This window comes from Protomyctophum bolini (assembly GCF_963924005.1).
Source record: "Protomyctophum bolini genome assembly, chromosome: 18".
In the NCBI taxonomy this organism is placed as follows: domain Eukaryota; kingdom Metazoa; phylum Chordata; class Actinopteri; order Myctophiformes; family Myctophidae; genus Protomyctophum; species Protomyctophum bolini.
Genome location: NC_137879.1, coordinates 36,497,755 through 36,519,867, shown reverse-complemented (window position 1 = coordinate 36,519,867; position 22,113 = coordinate 36,497,755). Strand labels below are relative to the sequence as shown.

General features: G+C 44.1%; 1 protein-coding gene across 1 annotated transcript in view; it reads left to right on the top strand.

Moving 5' to 3' along the window:
• The window catches only part of LOC308333672 (uncharacterized protein), a 609,943-nt gene that overhangs the window by 561,489 nt on the left and 26,341 nt on the right, over positions 1 to 22,113 (top strand). The window contains exons 23-28 of the mRNA XM_080790127.1: positions 277 to 447; positions 748 to 830; positions 7,883 to 8,022; positions 14,278 to 14,376; positions 14,656 to 14,960; positions 21,760 to 21,927. Coding sequence (XP_080646253.1) covers positions 277 to 447; positions 748 to 830; positions 7,883 to 8,022; positions 14,278 to 14,376; positions 14,656 to 14,960; positions 21,760 to 21,927 — 966 coding nt within the window. The remainder of the gene's footprint in view (positions 1 to 276; positions 448 to 747; positions 831 to 7,882; positions 8,023 to 14,277; positions 14,377 to 14,655; positions 14,961 to 21,759; positions 21,928 to 22,113) is intronic.

The window sequence follows — 22,113 nt, the reverse complement described above, 5'->3', positions numbered from 1 at the left end:
ACTAATTAATTCTAGATTAATAGACATCAAAGAAACCAGAGATTTCTCGGGTTGTCACAAGAGGTTTCAAGCAAGAAAGCAGAGACACTGTCTCGCATATATTGTGATATTGCGGAAATTTGCACTAATGTATCTTCTGTTCTGCAGTCGCCGTCCCGTCTGCCTGCACCACTTCCCTAAACATGTAGGAGGAGGTGGTGCCCCCAGACGCAAAAACAAATGGATAACAAAAACGTATTTTATTTTACTGAAGGAGTTCTTCTTCCATCCATCCAGGTTCCTACAATGTGTTTCTGGTAGCGGTCCATGAGCTGGGCCACATCCTGGGTTTGGGTCACTCTGACGACACATCGTCCATCATGCAATGGATGCAATACAAATGGAGGGAGACTGATGACTTCCAGCTGCCAGCAGATGACCGCGAGGGGCTTCAACACATCTACGGATGTGAGTGGAAATGGTTAAACAACAACTTATATAATAATACTTCACTGCAGTTGAAGCCAGATCAACTTGGATTGTAGCTTTGTAGCTAAAAGCTATGAAGGTACAAACGTGGGGTGTATATTAGTGTCCAGTGTTTTATTATTTTAACCAAAGGTGATGTAATGTTAGACACCACATTATTCATACATTAATCATTGTTAGTGTTCATTCCTAGTGTAAAATGCTGTATACTCAGCCCACTGTTAATTGAGTGCATCAATGTTTATTCCTCCACAGACCCTCCAAAAAAGACCTCAGTAGACGTGGAGAGACCAGATTATATACAGAGGCCCTCAGTATCAGCGAGTCCACCAGGAGGCGTTGTTGAGGGCAGCACGGTTCCGGTGAGTTTTAGGTCAACCCACTGCAGGCAGTTGTGTTTACAGACTGTGATGTTCTCGTGTGAGACCTATAATTTAATCTCTGACACATTCCTCAAGGATCGTTGTAGTTCCAGGCTATTGACACGCACAATTCCACATACGTACTTTACACACACGCTCAACACTCTTTCATTTAGTATAGGGCTCTATATGCACAGACATTTTAGAAAATACACACACATAGAATCATCTCTAAATCTGTGCCACACGTTGAGCTTGTAGATCTGCTGTTTTTGCTACTTTTGTGTGACAGAATGACAAAGTAGGGCATTCATTATTAAATAAAGTTAAAATATGGAGATAAGATGTAAGAGGGCATTGCTCTGCAAAAGGTGCATGCGTGTATGTGCGTGCGTGCTCCGTCTTCACTTTTCTGCCCTCACTTGTATCTTCAATATGTACTTTTCTCAGCCAATCAAATCATCGCTATGGGGTGATCAGCCAATCGCAAGCCAATGTTTGTGTTCACACAACCTGGAAAGCTGGGCTTTAGGAGGCACTAACGCCCCTCAAAAAGCTGATCTACAAGCTCATACAGGGTGCTTCTCTCTCTCTCTCTCTCTCTCTCTCTCTCTCTCTCTCTCTCTCTCTCTCTCTCTCTCTCTCTCTCTCTCTCCTTATGTTTCTTTTCCCTTTTTACCTCCTTTATTCCCTGTTCTGTTCTTCAACTATATAGAAGTGTATATTTGTACGTCCCTAAATGTTTTGATGAATTGAACAAGGTGGACCCTCTTGTAAACAAGTGTAATGCTTAATTGGGTCGTCCACTCTCAGTTAACAGTACAGTGCATTTGTGAGTGGTGCAACCACTCCTACAACCAGCAATGTCCGTGTACACCTATGTGTGTGATGTTAATGAGCACCAGCATATGACTATTAGTACCAGTAGGGGGCGCCAGAAACAGAGAGAGGGATAGTGCTGCTCTGTTGCCTGCTAATGAGAGAGAGAGAGAGAGATAGAGAGGTGTGTGTGGGGGGGGGGAGTTGCAACACTCAGTTCACACGGGTCTGATTTTATTAAACAAACACATTGCAGATCGAAACAGGATAATTCAAGCTTTCCGTACAGCTGCAATGTTGGTGATTTTGACGTTGTTTAATACAATTAGATAGGACTGTTCTGTTTGGATGAATGGGCTGTCTATGGGAAGTTGCACCCAAGGTTAATTAAAAGAGGTTAGGAAGCGAAGACCTTCCATGGAGCAACATGGAGTCCACCGTACGGTCTTCGCTTCCTGTCCTCTTTTAATATAGTCCTAGGTAGCACCTAGGTAGCACCTTGCTGGCAAGATGGCAGCCGTGTGCATATCATCAATGGGCTCCACTGTGGAGGAGTACAAATTAGGATATTGAATAATGCAAGTTGCAAATTGCATTATTCAATACACCTGTGGCCCACAGCCCACAGGTGAAGTTGATTTCAGTCAATAGCACAGTAAAGATGATAATAATCTAATGTTATGTGTGTAGTTTTTTATAGATCTAGCTTCTTAATTTTGATCTCAACGTGCACCAGATTGAAGCATTTTCATGTAAAAATTTACAGATTCTTCTGGTCCCCCCCGGCGGTGCAGGGGGGGGTGGCACATTATATTATGCTGCTTAGGGCCACTAAACGCCTAGAACCGGCACTGCCAATAGGATATTACTATCACATTGAGTCTCACTCCAATTGGCCAATAGGATATTACTATCACATTGAGTCTCACTTCAATTGGCCAATAGGATATTACTACCACATTGAGTCTCACTCCAATTGGCCAATAGGATATTACTATCACATTGAGTCTCACTCCAATTGGCCAATAGGATATTACTATCACATTGAGTCTCACTCCAATTGGCCAATAGGATATTACTATCACATTGAGTCTCACTCCAATTGGCCAATAGGATATTACTACCACATTGAGTCTCACTCCAATTGGCCAATAGGATATTACTATCGGTTACTACGGTTTGACAGCTGACGCAGAAGTGATGGCGCCTGTGTTTGTGGCCGCCCGTCTCCCGCTGTCTGTTCTGGTTGTGTTTGTGCTTGTTCTATCAGTTGTCACGGAAAATGTCAACTCTCTACTGGCTTATGATCGCCAAGCCCTGCTGGATATTCGTCTTTCTAGCGAAAATTTGACTCTGTTTTCGAGACAGAAAACGTTTCCTCTGCCACCGCTGCTCGCGAGTATACCTGCTCACTTGTGCGCTCCTCTCCCCTGTCGGAGACGGCACAAGACCCGCTCCCGTGGTAAACGCAGCGGCCAACTAGTGAGGCTGAAAGCCGCTCTGGTGCATTTCTCTGCATCTACCCTGGTTGGAAATGGATCGACCTGTCTCTACTCTGTCTCCCGTCGCTCTCTCGAGCCTATCGGCACCTGGCTGGTGCCTGTCACTGACACTGACGTGGATAAGGATTTCCCTAACCGTCGCTGCACTCCTCACCTCCGCAGACGAGGAGTGAACCACTGCTGCCTTCGACCCCTCGCCCGGACTCCCGCGACCGGGACTGAACGAAGCGCTGCCCCGCCTCCAGCAAGGATCGCCCTGGTAAATGCTAGGTCGCTAACAAACAAAACGTTTATCCTGAATGATTTCTTCGTCACACGTCAGCTTGACTTTCTGTCAATCACTGAGACTTGGGAGAGAGCCGGTGAGTCAACTACCTTTTCCGAACTTTTGCCGCCTGGCTGTGCGTATTTCAGCGCTCCACGAACGACCGGCAAGGGAGGTGGAATTGCGACAGTTTTCAGACAAAACTTTGACTGTAAACAGCTGTCACCGCTCTCATTTTCCAGTTTCGAGCTGAACATATTTGAGCTGGGTCGCTCTTATCCTGTACTGTACGCTGTAATATACAGACCGCCAAAGTACAACAAGCACTTCATCCCTGATTTCTCAGACTTTCTGGCTGAAATAATGCCGAAGTATAATCATGCTTTAATTCTGGGTGATGTAAATATACACGTGTGCTGTCCCTCTAAGCCAATGGCTAGTGAATTCTTAAGTCTGATAAGTTCCTTTGATCTTGTGCAGTCTGTGTCTGGTCCCACACAGGAGCACGGGCACACATTGGACTTGGTCCTCTCATATGGTTTACCTATTTCTAATGTTGAAATATGTGGTGCTTTCTTCTCTGACCATATGCCTGTTTTGTTTGATGTGTCACTCCCATGTCACACTGTTAAACAAGCTGCACCAGCTATTAGATGCCGTATACTTAACTCTTCCACTGCCGCCCGTTTCTCGTCTGCCTTCACTAGTGCAACAGTAGGCTCACCAAGCCCAGCCAGCCTTGTGTGTATGACCACAGATGAGCTAACCGCTCGCTTTGATTCCATTTGTCATAAAGCCCTTGATACAGTTGCTCCCATTAAAACCAGGCGCGCTAAACCTAAAACTGAGCCCTGGTTGAATGAGAGCACACGGAAGGTCAGAAAAGAATGCAGGCGAGCTGAACGTCAGTGGAAAAAAGATAAGCCAACGGTGTCGTTTGACATTTTGCGTGATAGTTGGCGTAAATACCAGCTAATTGTCAAAACTGAAAAAATTAAATACTTTTCAGATATCATTGTGACAAACTGTCACAAACCTCAGGTTTTATTTAAAACTATAAACGACATTCTTGACGTCCCCCAGCCGGTCTGTCTAGATGCTTCCCCTGAAACATGTGAGCTCTTTTTAAAGTTTTTTTATGGAAAAGGTTGCTAACATTAGGGCTAGCATCCCTACTCCGACACATGACCCGTCTACTGCTGTCACCTGCCCCGCCATTTTGAGCCACTTTGAGCCTGTGTCTCTTATTCAGCTAGAGGAAATTATTTCCCAAATAAAACCAACTGGCTCCCCCTCAGACGTCCTTCCCCCTCGGCTGGCTAAAGAGACCAGTGGTGCCACAGGGCCGGATCTCCTATTGATCTTAAACCGGTGCCTAGCAGGTGATGTACCAGCCGTTTTTAAACATGCTGTGGTACAGCCGTTGCTTAAAAAGCACAACCTCGATCCCTCTGTCCCATCCAACTTCAGGCCTATTTCCAAGCTCCCTTTTAATTCAAACGTTATGGAAAAATGCGTCCTGGCCCAACTGATGCCCCATCTGAACACCCATGGCATCTTAGAAGTGTTCCAGTCTGGGTACAAAGCCCTTCATAGTACTGAGACTGCACTCGTACGAATTTTCAATGATATATTTTTGGCTACGGACTCTGGTGATTCTATTATTCTGGTGCTCCTGGACCTGACTGCCGCTTTCGACACGGTAGATTACATTAGAGGGTCAGCACTGGAGTTTTTCAGATCCTACCTGTCAGGGAGAAGTCTCTGTGTCACCCTAGGAGATGCCACATCCTCCACAGCATCCCTCCCCTGCGGGGTGCCACAGGGCTCGATCTTAGGTCCAATCTTGTTTATGTTGTACCTGCTCCCCCTAGGATCTTTTTTTAGAAAACACGGTGTTTCCTTCCACTGTTACGCTGACGACAGCCAAATCTACCTGCCTCTGAAACGTAACAACCCTGACTCCTTAAAACCCTTGCTCGCTTGCCTGGAGGATGTAAAAGCATGGCTGGCTTTAAACTTTTTAACGACGGCAAGACCGAAGTTATGGTGTTTGGGCCAAGCAACAATGTGTTTCCTCCTGGTGATTTGGGTCCCCTTGAGCCTTTCTTAAAGCCAATTGCCACCAATCTAGGCTTTAAGATAGACTCTGATCTAAAAATGGACAAACAGGTAAATGAAACAGTCAGAAAGAGCTTCTTCCAGCTTAGAAGGCTGGCAAAGATTAAATCTTGTCTTTCCCGGCCTCCATCTCTCGCTTACAGCTAGTCCAGAATGCCGCCGCACGGTTGCTTACAGGCACACGTAAACGTGACCATATTAGTCCTGTACTAGCCTCCCTCCATTGGCTTCCTGTGCGATACAGGATTGATTTCAAGGTTTTGCTTTTTGTTTTTAAATGTTTAAATGGTTTGGCACCCATTTATCTCTCTGAACTACTCATACCGTATGTTCCCACAAGGACCCTCAGGTCGTCTGACCAGCTTCTCCTGGTGGTGCCTAAATCAAGGCTGAAGCTCAGAGGGAACCGGGCTTTTGCAGTGGCAGCTCCCAAACTCTGGAATGAGCTGCCTCTGCACATAAGACAAGCCCCCACTCTTCAGGTGTTTAAATCACGCCTCAAGACATATTTTTATTCTTTGGCTTTTCCAAGCATAGTATGAGCCTTTGATGTTGAAAGTGACACTGTGTACTGTATGTTGTTTGTTTTTAAATGAAGTTGTGATTTTTATTATTTTATTGTAAAGCACTTTGGTACAACTTGTTGTTATTTAAATGTGCTATAGAAATAAAGATGGTATGGTATGGTATCACATTGAGTCTCACTCCAATTGGCCAATAGGATATTACTATCACATTGAGTCTCACTCCAATTGGCCAATAGGATATTACTATCACATTGAGTCTCACTCCAATTGGCCAATATAGGATATTACTATCACATTGAGTCTCACTCCAATTGGCCAATATAGGATATTACTATCACATTGAGTCTCACTCCAATTGGCCAATATAGGATATTACTATCACATTGAGTCTCACTCCAATTGGCCAATATAGGATATTACTATCACATTGAGTCTCACTCCAATTGGCCAATAGGATATTACTATCACATTGAGTCTCACTCCAATTGGCCAATAGGATATTACTATCACATTGAGTCTCACTCCAATTGGCCAATAGGATATTACTATCACATTGAGTCTCACTCCAATTGGCCAATAGGATATTACTATCACATTGAGTCTCACATGAGTTAGAAACATGAGCAGGTAATGAGTTAGAAACGTCTTAAAGATGGAGTGCCACAATTTTTGTATTTTTCCAGTTTTTCATGTGTCTATGAGGTGACAGTACTTCATTAGACACCCTGGAGTTGTTTTTATGTGCAATGATGTATTAACTTTGTATTTAGGGTTTCTTCCTGGAGGCTGAACCACCAGCTGAACCAAACAGTCAAACGGACCAATGAAGTAAACATTAATATAGTGACACCACACTATCAGCCCCTCCCCTAACCCCTCCCCCTTTATCATGCAACTACAGCTGTGGGTGCGGCTTCAGTTCAGGTGGATCACCACCCATCACCACCAACCAGGCAAACCAGGCATACTTAATGAACTGGTGGGCGTGTCCACATAAAAGCATTACTTTAACAAATACTGTACACTTTTTGGAAAAAGTTCATCCCCCTTATAGTGTAATAATACCTGATGATCATGTTTTAGGGTGGGGAAAAATGGTGGCACTCCATCTTTAAATCTCCTGTTAGTTCTTCATGGATTTCTCCGGTGTTGCCAAGTCCGCTCTAACTCATGTCATCATGGGACAGGTCCATGTCATCATGGGACAGGTCCATGTCATCATGGGACAGGTCCCTGTGTGGCCAAAATGGCAGATTGGCTAAATAGTTGTGCGGGTAACGCAGAATACGTCCTCGTCTGGACACCAATTAGTCTAAACGTTTGAGTGAGTGCCCAGGCCCCGATCAGTCCAGGCCCCGATCATACTGCTCATCCACAGACAGATGACCTGCTCATCCACAGACAGATGACCTGCTCACCCACAGACAGATGACCTGCTCACCCACAGACAGATGACCTGCTCACCCACAGACAGATGACCTGCTCACCCACAGACAGATGACCTGCTCACCCACAGACAGATGACCTGCTCACCCACAGACAGATGACCTGCTCACCCACAGACAGATGACCTGCTCACCCACAGACAGATGACCTGCTCACCCACAGACAGATGACCTGCTCATCCACAGACAGATGACCTGCTCATCCACAGACAGATGACCTGCTCACCCACAGACAGATTCACAGACAGCACAATCTGTACTAATGATTCCCTGTAAATAAAAGTTGGTATTTGTTCCTTCAAAGTGTTTGGTTATTTCTTATTGTGGAACAAACCTTTTAATGGTGTCTTGTTTGTCTTTGTGTCTCCACCAGTCATGGCTGAAACAATATGGCTACCTGGCTCCCCTGGACAGCAGGGACTCATCTAACCAGGATCTGTCTGAAGCCATCAGGGAGATGCAGAGGTCCTACAACCTGGATGTCACTGGACTGTTGGACCAACAAACCATCACGTATGTCTCCTACATCTACTCATGTAGCTCCTTGGTTTGGTCAACCATTTATTGAAACCTTCGCTAGAGAAATAAGACACTCAGAGCTTCATGCTCTGAGACTCTTATATATTATTATAGAGCAGGGGTGCCCAAACCTTTTTCACTGAGGGCCACATACAGAAAAATATAGGAAGGGCTGGGCCACCCACTAGAGATGAGGTATATCGCCTCACCTGTCATGTATTAAAGTTAGCAAAAATCAATCAAATGTAGGTCAATTATTCTTGATAATTGAATATGCTTACAGAAATAAAACAGCCTACATCACAACTTTCCTTAAATGGGTTTTCATTTATTTTAAGGGTTGGAACTTGGCAGCACATTCTCAAAACAGCAGCCTCATAGCTTCTTAGTCAGGATGGTGATCCCCCTTCACAGCCCTGTATAAAGAGGGAAAAATAAGGGGACAGGGGATGGGTATATTTAAGCTTATTATGCAAATAATTTATTGGGCTTGTTAACACATCAACGTTTGTTAGAAAATGTTATCAACTTTAATTGACTGGATTTATTAAGTAATTGGGCTTGTTAACACGAATACTGTGTAATATAGTTTTAACTCACCTATAATAGGAACAGCAGTTGCACTTAGTAGGAGCAGTGAACTTGGGACTGAGGGATGGCTGGCAGGTCAGGAGTAAGATTGGTGGTTGAGATGCGAAGGACATCACAGAGATGGCTGTCGCTCATTTTGGTTCTCAATCTGCTTTTGTTCAGAGTTAACAGAGAAAATGTTTGCTCACATATGTATATATTTGCTCTGTTTCTGGCGCCCCCTACTGGTATTAATGAGTCACATACTCGTGCTCACTGTTACAGGTACACAGACATTGCTGGTTGTAGGAGTGGTTGCACCACTCAAAAATATTTCCCCCAAGGGGTACTTAAGTCAAAAAAGTTTGGGAAACCCTGATGTAGTTGATTAACAATAATTTTAACTCTTGAGAGTTAATAAGGGTCCATTTGGTTACTAACTCCATCTTTTAACACATCGAACGCTGACAGCGTACCCGTACGCTTTTTGATACCCAAACATACAATGCTGAGACCGTACGTATACGTTTTATGGTCCAAAATAGTATTTTTATTGATTTCTGTAGTTCAACTATATATGCGCCCGGACAACTCATAATGTAACACCGATCGGCTCTAAAAAGAGTTAAACCCCCCCCCCCCTGCTGAAAAGAGGTGTTGGTCTGAGAAGCGTCTGGCACCGCCTATTGGTTGGTCTATGCGAGGAGGCAGCCCCCATTACGACGTAATGGAGACGGCCGTCCGGCATAGACCAACGCAGATGTCAGGGGATCTAAAATGGATGGGTCCATGCTCTTGTGTGTCTGAATACACTCGATTCCCCCTCCCCTCCTGTTTCTACATGGTTTCTCCCGAGGGAGAATTGTGGGGGGGGGGGTCTCTTCCTCTTGGATTCCCCCCCCACTCCCAGTCCCCACTGCTTTCAACTGCATAGGATTAGGCTTGCCTTGCATTTCTCTCATTCTCGGAAAAAGATACAACGCGATTTGCTCTCTGCCCGTATATAAACCTGCAACGATCGGCATTTGATTTCATAACGTTTGCCAGACACATGGAGTTAGTCATGGACAGATTGCACATTATCGAGGGACCACCATGATACTTTGGTGCAGATCGCAAGCCATAGCGTCTTCGCCAGCAGACACTATCTATCGGCTGTGATTGTAACCGTTGTATTCATTATAATTGCAGTGATAAGACTGCAATGAAGGCGTCTGGGACGTCATTGACCCGTTTGTAATGTATAACGAATACACATGTCTCTTCCTAAACTGCGGAGGCCGTGGTGGATAAAGCTATTTTCCCTATAATTGTTGACGTACTGCTGCTGCTGCTTTGCATCCAGTCTCGCGTCTCACCTTATAGAGACGCGAGACTGGATCGGTGAGGTTAGTGGTATGTCTGGACATGTTTGGAGCGGCACCCGATCGACAATAATGTTGATTATGCAAGATAATTTCCTCAAAGCCTAGTTGCCCCCCCCCCTGTTACTGCGATTGTAGCTCGAATCACATAATGAGCGTAGGGAGAGGGCACATATGGGGCTACGATTGAGGCTGATGTATATTTTCTAACAACTTAGGAGAGAGACTGACCACGATGCAGGCAGAAGAAAGTTTCCAAGTCCGTTTTATGATCAGATATGTGCATCAAGACTCTCTGCTTTCATAAGAAAAAAACTAATACTGTAATTGCGAACGCAGTGAGCACTTACTATGAGACCTAGCAGATCACGTCTGTCTGTCTGTGTGTGTGTGTGTGTGTGTGTGTGTGTGTGTGTGTGTGTGTGTGTGTGTGTGTGTGTGTGTGTGTGTGTGTGTGTGTGTGTGTGTCTGTCCCGCTTACTGTATATGTGGACCTGGCCCTTTTGTGCCCATATATGGAGCTGAGTGATTTGTGAGTCATGGTGACATGAGTGTGATGGCGTGGTCCTGCTTTGGGGACTCCTTATATGGTTATGGCTGAGTCATGGTGACATGAGTGTGATGGCGTCTTTTGTGACCATATATGGAGCTGGCGTGGTCCAAGCACTAACTATGACACCCTGCAGATCATGTCTGTAATGTATTACTTGCGCAAGCAGAGCGCGCAAGTAATCATTTCGCTTGGTCTCTTCGAAGTGAAGCCAAGTTTTCTTCAACCGTAAGTCTGTGCCTGGTTTGCTGGGACTAGTTACAAGTTACAACATTACGTCATATACACACCATGTATTCTGGTCCCAGTTCTCAACGATGACGTAATGTTGTAACTGGTCCCAGCAAACCAGGCACAGACTTACGGTTGAAAAAAACTTGGCTTCATTTTTTGGAACCAAGTAACCACAGTATACTGCTAATCAAATTACAACTACATACTCTGTATGTAGTTGTAATGTGATTTGTAATTTGTAAATCTGTGCCTGGTCTGCTGGGACCAGACTACACAGATGACCATATCTCTTACGTCATCACTGAGAGCTAGTCATACATATACACACACCATGTACTCTGGTCCCAGTTCTCAACGATGACGTAATGTTGTAACTGGTCCCAGCAAACCAGGCACAGACTTACGGTTGAAAAAAACTTGGCTTCACTTTTTGGAACCAAGTAACCACGGTATACTGCTAATCAAATTACAACTACATACTCTGTATGTAGTTGTAATTTCGCTTGGTCTCTTCAAAGTGAAGCCAAGTTTTTTTCAACCGTAAGTCTGTGCCTGGTTTGCTGGGACCAGTTACAACATTACGTCATCGCTGAGAACTGGGACCAGAGTACATGGTGTGTATACGTATGTAACGGGTCCCAGTTCTCAGCGATGACGTAATGTTGTAACTGGTCCCAGCAAACCAGGCACAGACTTACGGTTGAAAAAAACTTGGCTTCACTTTTTGGAACCAAGTAACCACAGTATACTGCTAATCAAATTACAACTACATACTCTGTATGTAGTTGTAATGTGATTTGTAATTTGTAAATCTGTGCCTGGTCTGCTGGGACCAGACTTCACAGATGACCATATCTCTTACGTCATCACTGAGAGCTAGTCATACATATACACACGATGTACTCTGGGTCCCAGTTCTCAACGATGACGTAATGTTGTAACTGGTCCCAGCAAACCAGGCACAGACTTACGGTTGAAAAAAACTTGGCTTCACTTTTTGGAACCAAGTAACCACAGTATACTGCTAATCAAATTACAACTACATACTCTGTATGTAGTTGTAATGTGATTTGTAATTTGTAAATCTGTGCCTGGTTTACTGGGACCAGACTACACAGATGACCTCTTACGTCATCACTGAGAGCTAGTCATACATATACGTGTACTCTGGTCCCAGCTCTCAACGATGACGTAATGTGGTATCTGGTGGGACCAGATTACACAGATGACCATTTCTCTTACGTCATCACTGAGATACAAATCCAACTACAGATTTCGGAAGTATTTTAGATCATGTATATTTCAACAAATTTGAAAGTATTATTACAGAAATTGAAGTTAGAGACACATATTACTCTGATCACGATTTAGTATTAATATCACTATAGTACAAAATGAAATACATTTAAAACAATTGACAATTTACAATAAGTAATACAATAATTATACTGTATAATATATTTTAATTCAGTTTATATACCTTTTTTTTCATCACATATCAATGATTTATTTTTCTGTAAAAAAGTAGTTAGGTAGCAAATAGTTACACGTAATGATTATACATTTCAAACGTTCCTTCACAGAGATACTGAGATGTGATAGTTTCCAGCGGTCGAAAGTACTTGCGCGCTCTGCTTGCGCACTAGTAGGCCATTTATGGCCTACTAGTGTGCAACAAGCAAGTATGCACTCGGCAGAGTGCAGTTCTAGTTCTAATTGTTATTGCAATTTACGATCTGCGTTCGCTTTCCGCGTTCGCGCGTCTTACTCGTAATAATAAAAATCACACCCCTGTGAAGTGAGCAGTGCAATGTTGTGAAGTGAGCAGTGCAACATTGCACTGCTCACTTCACTGGGGTGTGATTTCTATTATTATTACAGTATTAGTATTTTTCTTATGAAAGCAGAGAGTATTCTGTTTCATACGGTATATAGTATGTACATGTCGCTATAGGCCTTATTTTGTGAATATTTAGTTGTTAGGTCCATGCTTCCTCTAAAATTATCTTTTTCAGAGAGAACTTTAGAGATGGCATGGGCCTGAAGAACTATTATTCACAAAATAAGGCCTATAGCGACATGTACATACTATATACCGTATGAAAAAGTAGACTCTCTGCTTTCATAAGAAAAATACTAATACTGTAATAATAATAAAAATCACACCCCTGTGAAGTGAGCAGTGCAATTGCACTGCTCACTTCACAGGGGTGTGATTTTTATTATTATCATACGGTATATAGTATGTACATGTCGCTATAGGCCTTATTTTGTGAATAATAGTTATTCGGGTCCATGCCTTCTCTAAAGTTCTCTGGTGGGCGCAAGCTGCATTCAATAGCCAATTAGTGACAAACTGTACATGGGATCAATGTGTATTTGTTTTCCTCCTAAAAGTAGACATTCAGGGCTTTCATTCAGTGTATAGTATGTATATGATATTATTTGTGTATTTGTGTATCTGTCTGTCAATGTCTTTCAACTTCAAGCCTCCATATCTCTGTTGTTTTTTTTTCACGAGCAGCGTGCAGGCAAAAGCAGGTGTTAGAAAAAGGTCAATATCTCCAGAATGGAAGATGGTAGAATCATAATTAAATTTTTTAAATTGAAGTGGACAAGTTAGGCTTTCTTTTGATTTATGCGGTGTGATTCTCGCTATAAGAGGCCCCTCGCTGTGGGCCCCCCAAAAAGTTTAAAAATCCCATGTTAATCCCCTTAGCACCAGAAATCCTTGGTCCACTAGAAACTGCAGCAGTCTAAGTGTTAAATGAGGACCACTGGTGGTCCCTGGACCACTGTTGAGCCAATTGATCACCGTAGCAACCCCAGCCTAGGCCTGATTAGGTAAATTCCCAACACCTACTAAATCCTCCAAACCTGTATCTTGATTGGAATCAATCTCCACTCACACTCCAGCTACACAGACACATCCCAGGCACACTTTGGTAGGCCTATAGCCCTGTCCTGTTTGGATGACAATATTGCCTTTCCAACTGATTTTCATTAAAAGAAAAAAAGAAAAAAAAGGGGAAAAAAAGAAAAAAGATTATCGATTATTCATTTTCATAATCGATTTCGGGTCCTATTAACGATAATCGGTTAATCGGACCCATCCCTAGTAATGTGTACGTCTTCAGCGTAACAGTGGAAGGATATATGGTGTTTGGAGAGGATGGGTCCGAGAGGGAGCATATATAGCAGGAAGAGTAGAGGCCAAAATAGAGCCCTGGAGTGTCTGTCTGTCCAAGCACGAAAATAGCGTTTGTTCACCACCAAGTGTCACTGTTGAACAGCCTAACACACAGACACACACAGGCCAGGGAGGAGGGCTAGTACAGTACAGTACAGTACAGTACAGTACAGTACAGTACAGTACAGTACAGTACAGTACAGTACAGTACAGTACAGCACCACTCAATTCAGATGGGTCTGATTAAAGACGTCTGACATGGAGAGCTAAATTGTAGGCTACTGGACATTATATTCTGGTATCTTCAGCTCTAATGTCTCCTTGTCCCCCCCGTCCCTCAGAGCCATGAAGAGACCCCGCTGCGGCATTCCTGACAAGACCAACGTGGGGTGGAGCAGCTACGGTGGAGGCAAGTGGGACAAGTATGACCTCACTTACAGGTACAAACAGAACAGTTTTGATTGGTCTTCAGGTATTTGTATTGATGTGCCAATAATCTATACATCATCAAGACACCTTATTATCTACCACAAAACTGGACACATTGGGACACTTTCCTAATATTGACCGAGACTTGATGAACGTCAGGCCAAACCGGCCAAACCCAAACCGTGTTTTGTCTTCCTGTGGGATTACTGTGGGGTTAGTTAGCGAATGTAATACTCCACTTGGACCGCTTTGCTTAGTTTGTCTCTCTTTGCCTCTTCCTCTTCCTCTAGTATTGAGAACTATCCACCTAGAATCCCACATCAGGACACATTAAAGGCCATCCGTAGAGCCTTCAAAGTCTGGAAGGATGTCAGTCCGTTCACCTTTGAGTTTATTCCCTACAACGACATCCATAACGGCCTCCGCGATGAGGAAGACGTCGACATCATGATCTCCTTCCACTCAGGTCCTCACAAAGGCCATGAATTTACATTATCGGACCTGGCACATTCCTCCTTCCCCAAGCGTGGGAGGAGTGTTTTCGTGCACTTCAACTTAGACTGGCAATGGAGCGTCGCCAACCAGGATGTGCAAGGTAAGAGATGGTGTCACTTGGACACAAAGTGAGTTTTGCGCTATAGAGACAACCGGAATTAGTTGAAGGGGCTTTTGTTCATTTATTACAATTAACAGGACACTTCAACTGAAATGAAGTGAGATTTAACATCAATTATGTTTTTGGCTCAGCTGTAATGCTACAGAACAGTGCATGGTGCACAACTTACATCTCATTCATTGGTTTATATTAACCGATTACATGCCGCCACCAGATGGCTCCACTGAGAGCAGTTTCATGAAAATGCTCCTCTTTACAGCCACACTTTAGAAGTTTAGAGCCGTAAGTGATCGTGTGATGAGTAGGCATGTAACGATGCACTCAACTCACGATCCGATTCGTATCACGATTTGAGGTTCACGATACGATTTTTCACGATATTTTAAACAAAGAATATTACCGCTTTTTATTATTTATAAATTATTTATTATTATTATTTATCTTCCCCCAAGCTTTTTTCACATTTTCTATTTAACTACATTGCAAAAGAAGTAGCATTACTTTTGACAGTGCAGAAACATAATTGCCTTCCTTGATGAATTGCATTTTTATAATGAATTGCATTTTTATAGCGCTTTTCCAAGTGCTCAAAGCGCTTTACAATGGTTCATTCATTCATACATTGGGAGGTGAAGCGGCGAACAGTCGACGCCAGCGTCCTCACTTCCCACCCCCAATCCAACCCTTGATGCTGAGTGTCAAGCAGGGAGGCACTGGGTCCCATTATTTAGAGTCTTTGGTATGACCCTGCCGGGGATCGAACCCCGACCTCCCAGTCTCAGGGCGGACACTCTAACCACAAGGCCACTGAGCTGTAACACATTTAATACATAAATCGTCTGGAACCGAGAGGTGCCTTCGACGTCTGTGGACGTCCTAGCGAAATATGAACTCTTTTTGGAGCGTATATAAATATATTAAGATGATCGGAGATTGTGAGGTCACTTTGTCAGTCAACTTTTTTAAGATAGTATTTCCGGTTCATGGCTTTCAAAATGAAAGCGATCACTACTCTGGCGATTACTCTGGCTCAAGCAGAGCCTTTATTTTGATGCAGTTCCGGTACTAAATGTGTTCATGAGCATCACCTGGGCACAGTCACAGACACACAGCTCCCCTCTACAGTCACAGACACACACAGCTCCCCTCTACAGTCACAGACACACACAGCTCCTCTCTACAGTCACAGACACACACAGCTCCCCTCTACAGTCACAGACACACAGCTCCCCTCTACAGTCACAGACACACACAGCTCCCCTCTACAGTCACAGACACACACAGCTCCCCTCTACAGACACACACAGCTCCCCTCTACAGTCACAGACACACACAGCTCCTCTCTACAGTCACAGACACACACAGCTCCCCTCTACAGTCACAGACACACAGCTCCCCTCTACAGTCACAGACACACACAGCTCCCCTCTACAGTCACAGACACACAGCTCCCCTCTACAGTCACAGACACACACAGCTCCTCTCTACAGTCACAGACACACACAGCTCCTCTCTACAGTCACAGACACACACAGCTCCCCTCTACAGTCACAGACACACAGCTCTCTCTACAGTCACAGACACACACAGCTCCTCTCTACAGTCACAGACACACACAGCTCCCCTCTACAGTCACAGACACACAGCTCCCCTCTACAGTCACAGACACACACAGCTCCCCTCTACAGTCACAGACACACAGCTCCCCTCTACAGTCACAGACACACAGCTCCTCTCTACAGTCACAGACACACACAGCTCCTCTCTACAGTCACAGACACACACAGCTCCCCTCTACAGTCACAGACACACAGCTCCCCTCTACAGTCACAGACACACAGTTCCCCTCTACAGTCACAGACACACACAGCTCCCCTCTACAGTCATCTACTACTGAAAGTAGTGTAATTTCTCTCCAAAAGCACTTGAATATGATGGAATAATTATGATTAAAGCTCACATTTCATATCACACACACCATCATTCAAATACAAAACAAATGCAATGAATCGATTTGTATCGTCGGGATTAATATCGATATATATCGATATACGATATATGGTTACATGCCTAGTGATGAGTCATAGCTAGACTCATATTATTAAGCTCTAAATGTGGCCTTTCATCTGGACTAGCGCTGGCCTCCACGCTATGGCTGCTTCCACATGTATCGCATCGTGATCGAGACGAGGACCGCAGCGCGAAGCTGTGTTCAGTGCGAGACATGAGGCAGACAGCGTGGAGGCTGACACCAGTCCAGTCCAGCCCATGGAACCTCTCCCTGAAGCTGCTACATTAGAGAGCCGGAGTGAGCTCCTTTAGTGGGGCTAATGTTATAGTCCCGAGTCCCGACTCCAAGTACTGTATTTTGAAACATGAAACGTGACTGTGAACAAGCCATGTGAACCATGTCCATGGCTAGTATAGTTACCAGCTAGCGCCCCTCAAAAACAACTAGAGGCAAAAACAGAAGCTAGTGGCTAGCGCCCAGCCACCCCTCAAAAACAACGTTTTATTGCTTAATCTTTTGTCACTATTCATTGATTCACTGGCATACCTTTGAAAATACCTTATTGAAATTAAAATGTGATTTATTGAGATTAATTAATTATAAGGCCTCTAATTAGATTAACGTTTTTAAGCGAGCAGCCTTATTATTTACTTTTTATTTGATGTAGTTACTTAGAGTAGAGCTTAACAATAATGTCATCTATCTCATCATCTTAAAGAAACTTCTCAAAATGATGTGAGGACATAAAACCCAAGTTTTATATTGTTGATGCTATTCTCATTAGTTATTAGTCAAATAAAAGTGTCTTATTGCAGAGAAACAAGTGTTTTTCTTTACTAATCAAAACATTAGCCTAAATTAATGATCATACAGTGCTCTGTTGGAAATAGGAGGTTTTTAAAAATATCCATTGAATCGTATCGAAAATCGTATCGAATCGAATCGTGACCTTAACATCGAAAGTTGAATTTAAGCGTGGATTAGACGAATCGTGACAGCCCTAGTATTTTACTGTCTGTTAGCTGTTTACATTAGCATCCACGTAGCCTCCGGTGTTTCCCATGTGGTGTGACGTCATCCAATATCCAAAATCTCCTCGTACGCACTGCACACGCGCTGCACACGCACTGCACACTCACTGCACACGCACTGCACACGCACTGCACACGCACTGCACACGCACTGCACACGCACTGCACACACACTGCACACGCGCTGCCGCTGCACACTCACTGCACACGCACTGCACACTCACTGCACACGCACTGCACACGCGCTGCACACACACTGCACACACACTGCACACGCACTGCACACGCGCTGCACACTCACTGCACACGCACTGCACACGCACTGCACACGCACTGCACACGCACTGCACACGCACTGCACATGCGCTGCACACGCGCTGCACACGCGCTGCGCACGCTGTTACAACTCATATGTCTAGGCGTAAGATGAGTAGGCAACATAAGAAGGAGGAACAGGAAACCATGATCAAATGTTTTATTATAATAGTATATATAATAAACCGTGATCAAAAGATATTTACAATAATGGCTCTTAAACAATCAAAAGAAAATACAATAAAGAAACAAAGCCTTTCCGAAGGGCTTTCGGAAAACAAATGGGTTAAACAATATAAGGTAGTTTTCACAGAGTAGTCACACAGAATAGCGGGTCGGAAGAAGACCATAGTGATGTTCCCCCGACTTGCTGTCAGCCACAGACTGACTATGTAGGTAACGGTGCACCCATTGGCCACTGGGTGACACGTGACCGGCAACCAATAAGGGAGGCAGGCGTTGGTCAGACGCCTGACTAGAGCCGGCCCCTCGATGATGTCACTGACAAGGTAAACACAGACAATCCAACCTGGAGTGGAGAAGAACACATATGTAATAGAAGGCGCTCTCTATTCCAATATATGGTTCATAACAAGTCTACTTAGATGTATAGTTATATACAGTATATATAAGGGATATCACAGATACATATATACCACAAGAATACCACCAGTTACCTCATATAAATATATACATAATATTAACCAATAAATATATATGCAAAAGGATATATATATATGCAAAAGGATTTCGACCTTGCGGTCTTCATCAGAGTTCATGACTCTGATGAAGACCGCAAGGTCGAAACGTTAGTCGTTTTGTATACTCAGCACCTTAATAAAAGGCTCTAAATGTCCGTGTTGCTCCAGTCTCCTCTCCTTTTGCAACTTTGATGTCCCTGCACCTGTGAAGCACCGGATCAGCCGTTTTAGGCTTGAGGCGCGTTGGTAGACTCCCTTTGTACCAATAAATATATATATTTGTACTACATCGTACTGCAGGCTGGGTTGGTTGCGCAGCGGCATATACGTCCGACAGGCTTCTGAAACTCGTCCTGTGAGAAACGTTCCGGGGTGAATAAACGGACGGCCGTCAGGCCGTGCACATGCAATGAAATATCGCGAGTCGGCTGGTGATTTCGATTCAATTTCGATACGAATCGAGAATCGTGACAGCCTTATAAAATACTAATTCATTCTAGATTAATAGACATCAAAGAAACCAGAGATTTCTCGGGTTGTCACAAGAGGTTTCAAGCAAGAAAGCAGAGACACTGGGCCTGATTCACAACGGCGTTTACGGTGATAACATGACGTGAAGCTAGCGGAAAGGCATTTACGTGGATTTCCCACATTAATTTGGAATTCATGGAAATGGCCGTGAACTTGACGCTCACGTACGTTGGTCGGAAACTCCGTCAATTCCCACGGGACGTCTTTAGGTGGCGGAGACGGGAGACATTTGCGGAAGCATACACGTGAGATTTATTCAGAAGGCTTTAGTCTTCATGCTGAATCAATAAATTGTTCCCAAATCTCCGATAAAATATGTAGGCATGTGTCCCCATGACATATTGGTCGATCAGCACAAAATAAATGATAGCCTATATAATAAAAGCTGAGTGCACTTGTATGCCTAAATGCATGCATTTCCCATACAGAAACTGCCCCTGCAAGCCCGACACCTTTTTATTTATTCATTAGGATATTACTATAGCATGCGCGATTGCGCTTCTCACTTGACAGCTTTCTACTCGCAGTGCAACGCGTTGTGAGCTTGTAGATCGGCTCTCGCGCATGTTAAAAAACAAACTCACAATTATAATAAGAACATAGGCTTATCTGCATTCTGCACTACGAATCCAACATTGTTTAGTGTAGTAATGCCTGCAGTAGGCGGCAGGCCTATTGAAATTGTTTTGTTACGGAGCTCCTTGAGTCAGTTGACTGTCGGTCGGTGTGTGTGTGTGTGTGGGTGTGTGTGTGTGTGGGGGGGGGGGGGTGGCAGACAGCAGCGTGCTGCCGATCCGATTCACATTGGAAAATGAATGGGCTATATAGCCCTATATAAAAAATAGAAGACCACATTAGCCTGGGAGGCAGCCTTTTTTCCGACAGCATTCTAGCCGACGGGGCAACGGTCCGCTCCGCAGCTCCACATTCGCTGCCATGCGAAAAAGCGATGGTCCGACATGCACTGCTCCCGTGCTTGCAAATATGAAGGACAGACTTTATAATCATGTATTGATATTGATCACATGCATGGATGCCACACACAGAATAGTTTAACTCACTGGATAAACTCACTGGATTATAATTTATTAAATTCTTCAGACAAGAGGATCCCAATTATTCACTTATGAATGTATATAGGCTATACTGTTCTTTATCGCGCAATGCCCCCCTCCCTCTCTCCCTCTCTCTCTCTCTCTCTCTCTCTCTCTCTCTCTCTCTCTCTCTCTCTCTCTCTCTCTCTCTCTCTCTCTCTCTCTCTCTCTCTCTCTCAAAAGACGACTTTTGCATTGACATAGGCCTATATCCGATATTTTAAATATCGGATAGCCTATGTTTTACCTCTGACTGCAAAGGTGTGAGTGCAGCACCCGCCTTGGTCCCGAACTTAATTCAATAAATTATATTTATATTGCTTCAGCAGTGGAGCACGCACCGTTGTGGTGCATGCTCCGCTGAAGCAATTATAATTTCCTTTGGTGTCCAAAGGTGTCCAAAGGTGTTCCTTTGATGGATTGATGTCAGTTTGTACATATATAGTAGCCTACAGTGGCAATATACAATTGTGCAAAAACGACATAACATAAAAGCCCTAACTGTCCTGCTCCTACATGTGTAGAATTATTACATTAATAGAGTGCGGGCTATATTCATGCAGTGACCGCGGGCCGCGGCTGCCGCATAGTCTGCGGCTGCAAAGCCTTTTTTCTTTTTTTGACAGACCAAACTGCTGTCTGCTGAGTCATGCTTGAAGCCTTTTATGGTGCGATATGGGGCGTGGATCAATGCAAATGAGGTTGTCGGGTGCTTTTCCGATCACTTTGCACCCACTGCATTCAGTATGACATACACCTGCGATACGCCAGCGCACCTGTGGTACACACCGCTCTCTGAATAACACGTCATCTCAACGTAGCTTAATCGGACGGATAAATACGATATCTGTTTCCGCCACAGTGTAACGGTGGCGTATTTCTTTTTAATGAATCAGGCCTACTGTCTCGCATATATTGTGATATTGCGGAAATTTGCACTAATGTATCTTCTGTTCTGCAGTCGTCGTCCCGTCTGCCTGCACCACTTCCCTAAACATGTAGGAGGAGGTGGTGCCCCCAGACGCAAAAACAAATGGATAACAAAAACGTATTTTATTTTATTTAACTGAAGGAGTTCTTCTTCCATCCATCCAGGTTCCTACAATGTGTTTCTGGTAGCGGTCCATCAGCTGGGCCACAGCCTGGGTTTGGGTCACTCTGACGACACATCGTCCATCATGCACAGAGACTACAAATGGAGGGAGACTGATGACTTCCGGCTGCCAGCAGACGACTGCCAGGGGATTCAAGACATCTACGGAGGTGAGTGGAAATGGTTGAACAACAACTTGATATATAATAATACTTCACTGCAGTTGAAGCCAGATCAACTTGGATTGTAGCTTTGTAGCTAAAAGCTATGAAGGTACAAACGTGGGGTGTATATAGTACCTCCCCCTATAGTACCTCCCCCTATAGTACATCCCCCTATAGTACCTCCCCCTATAG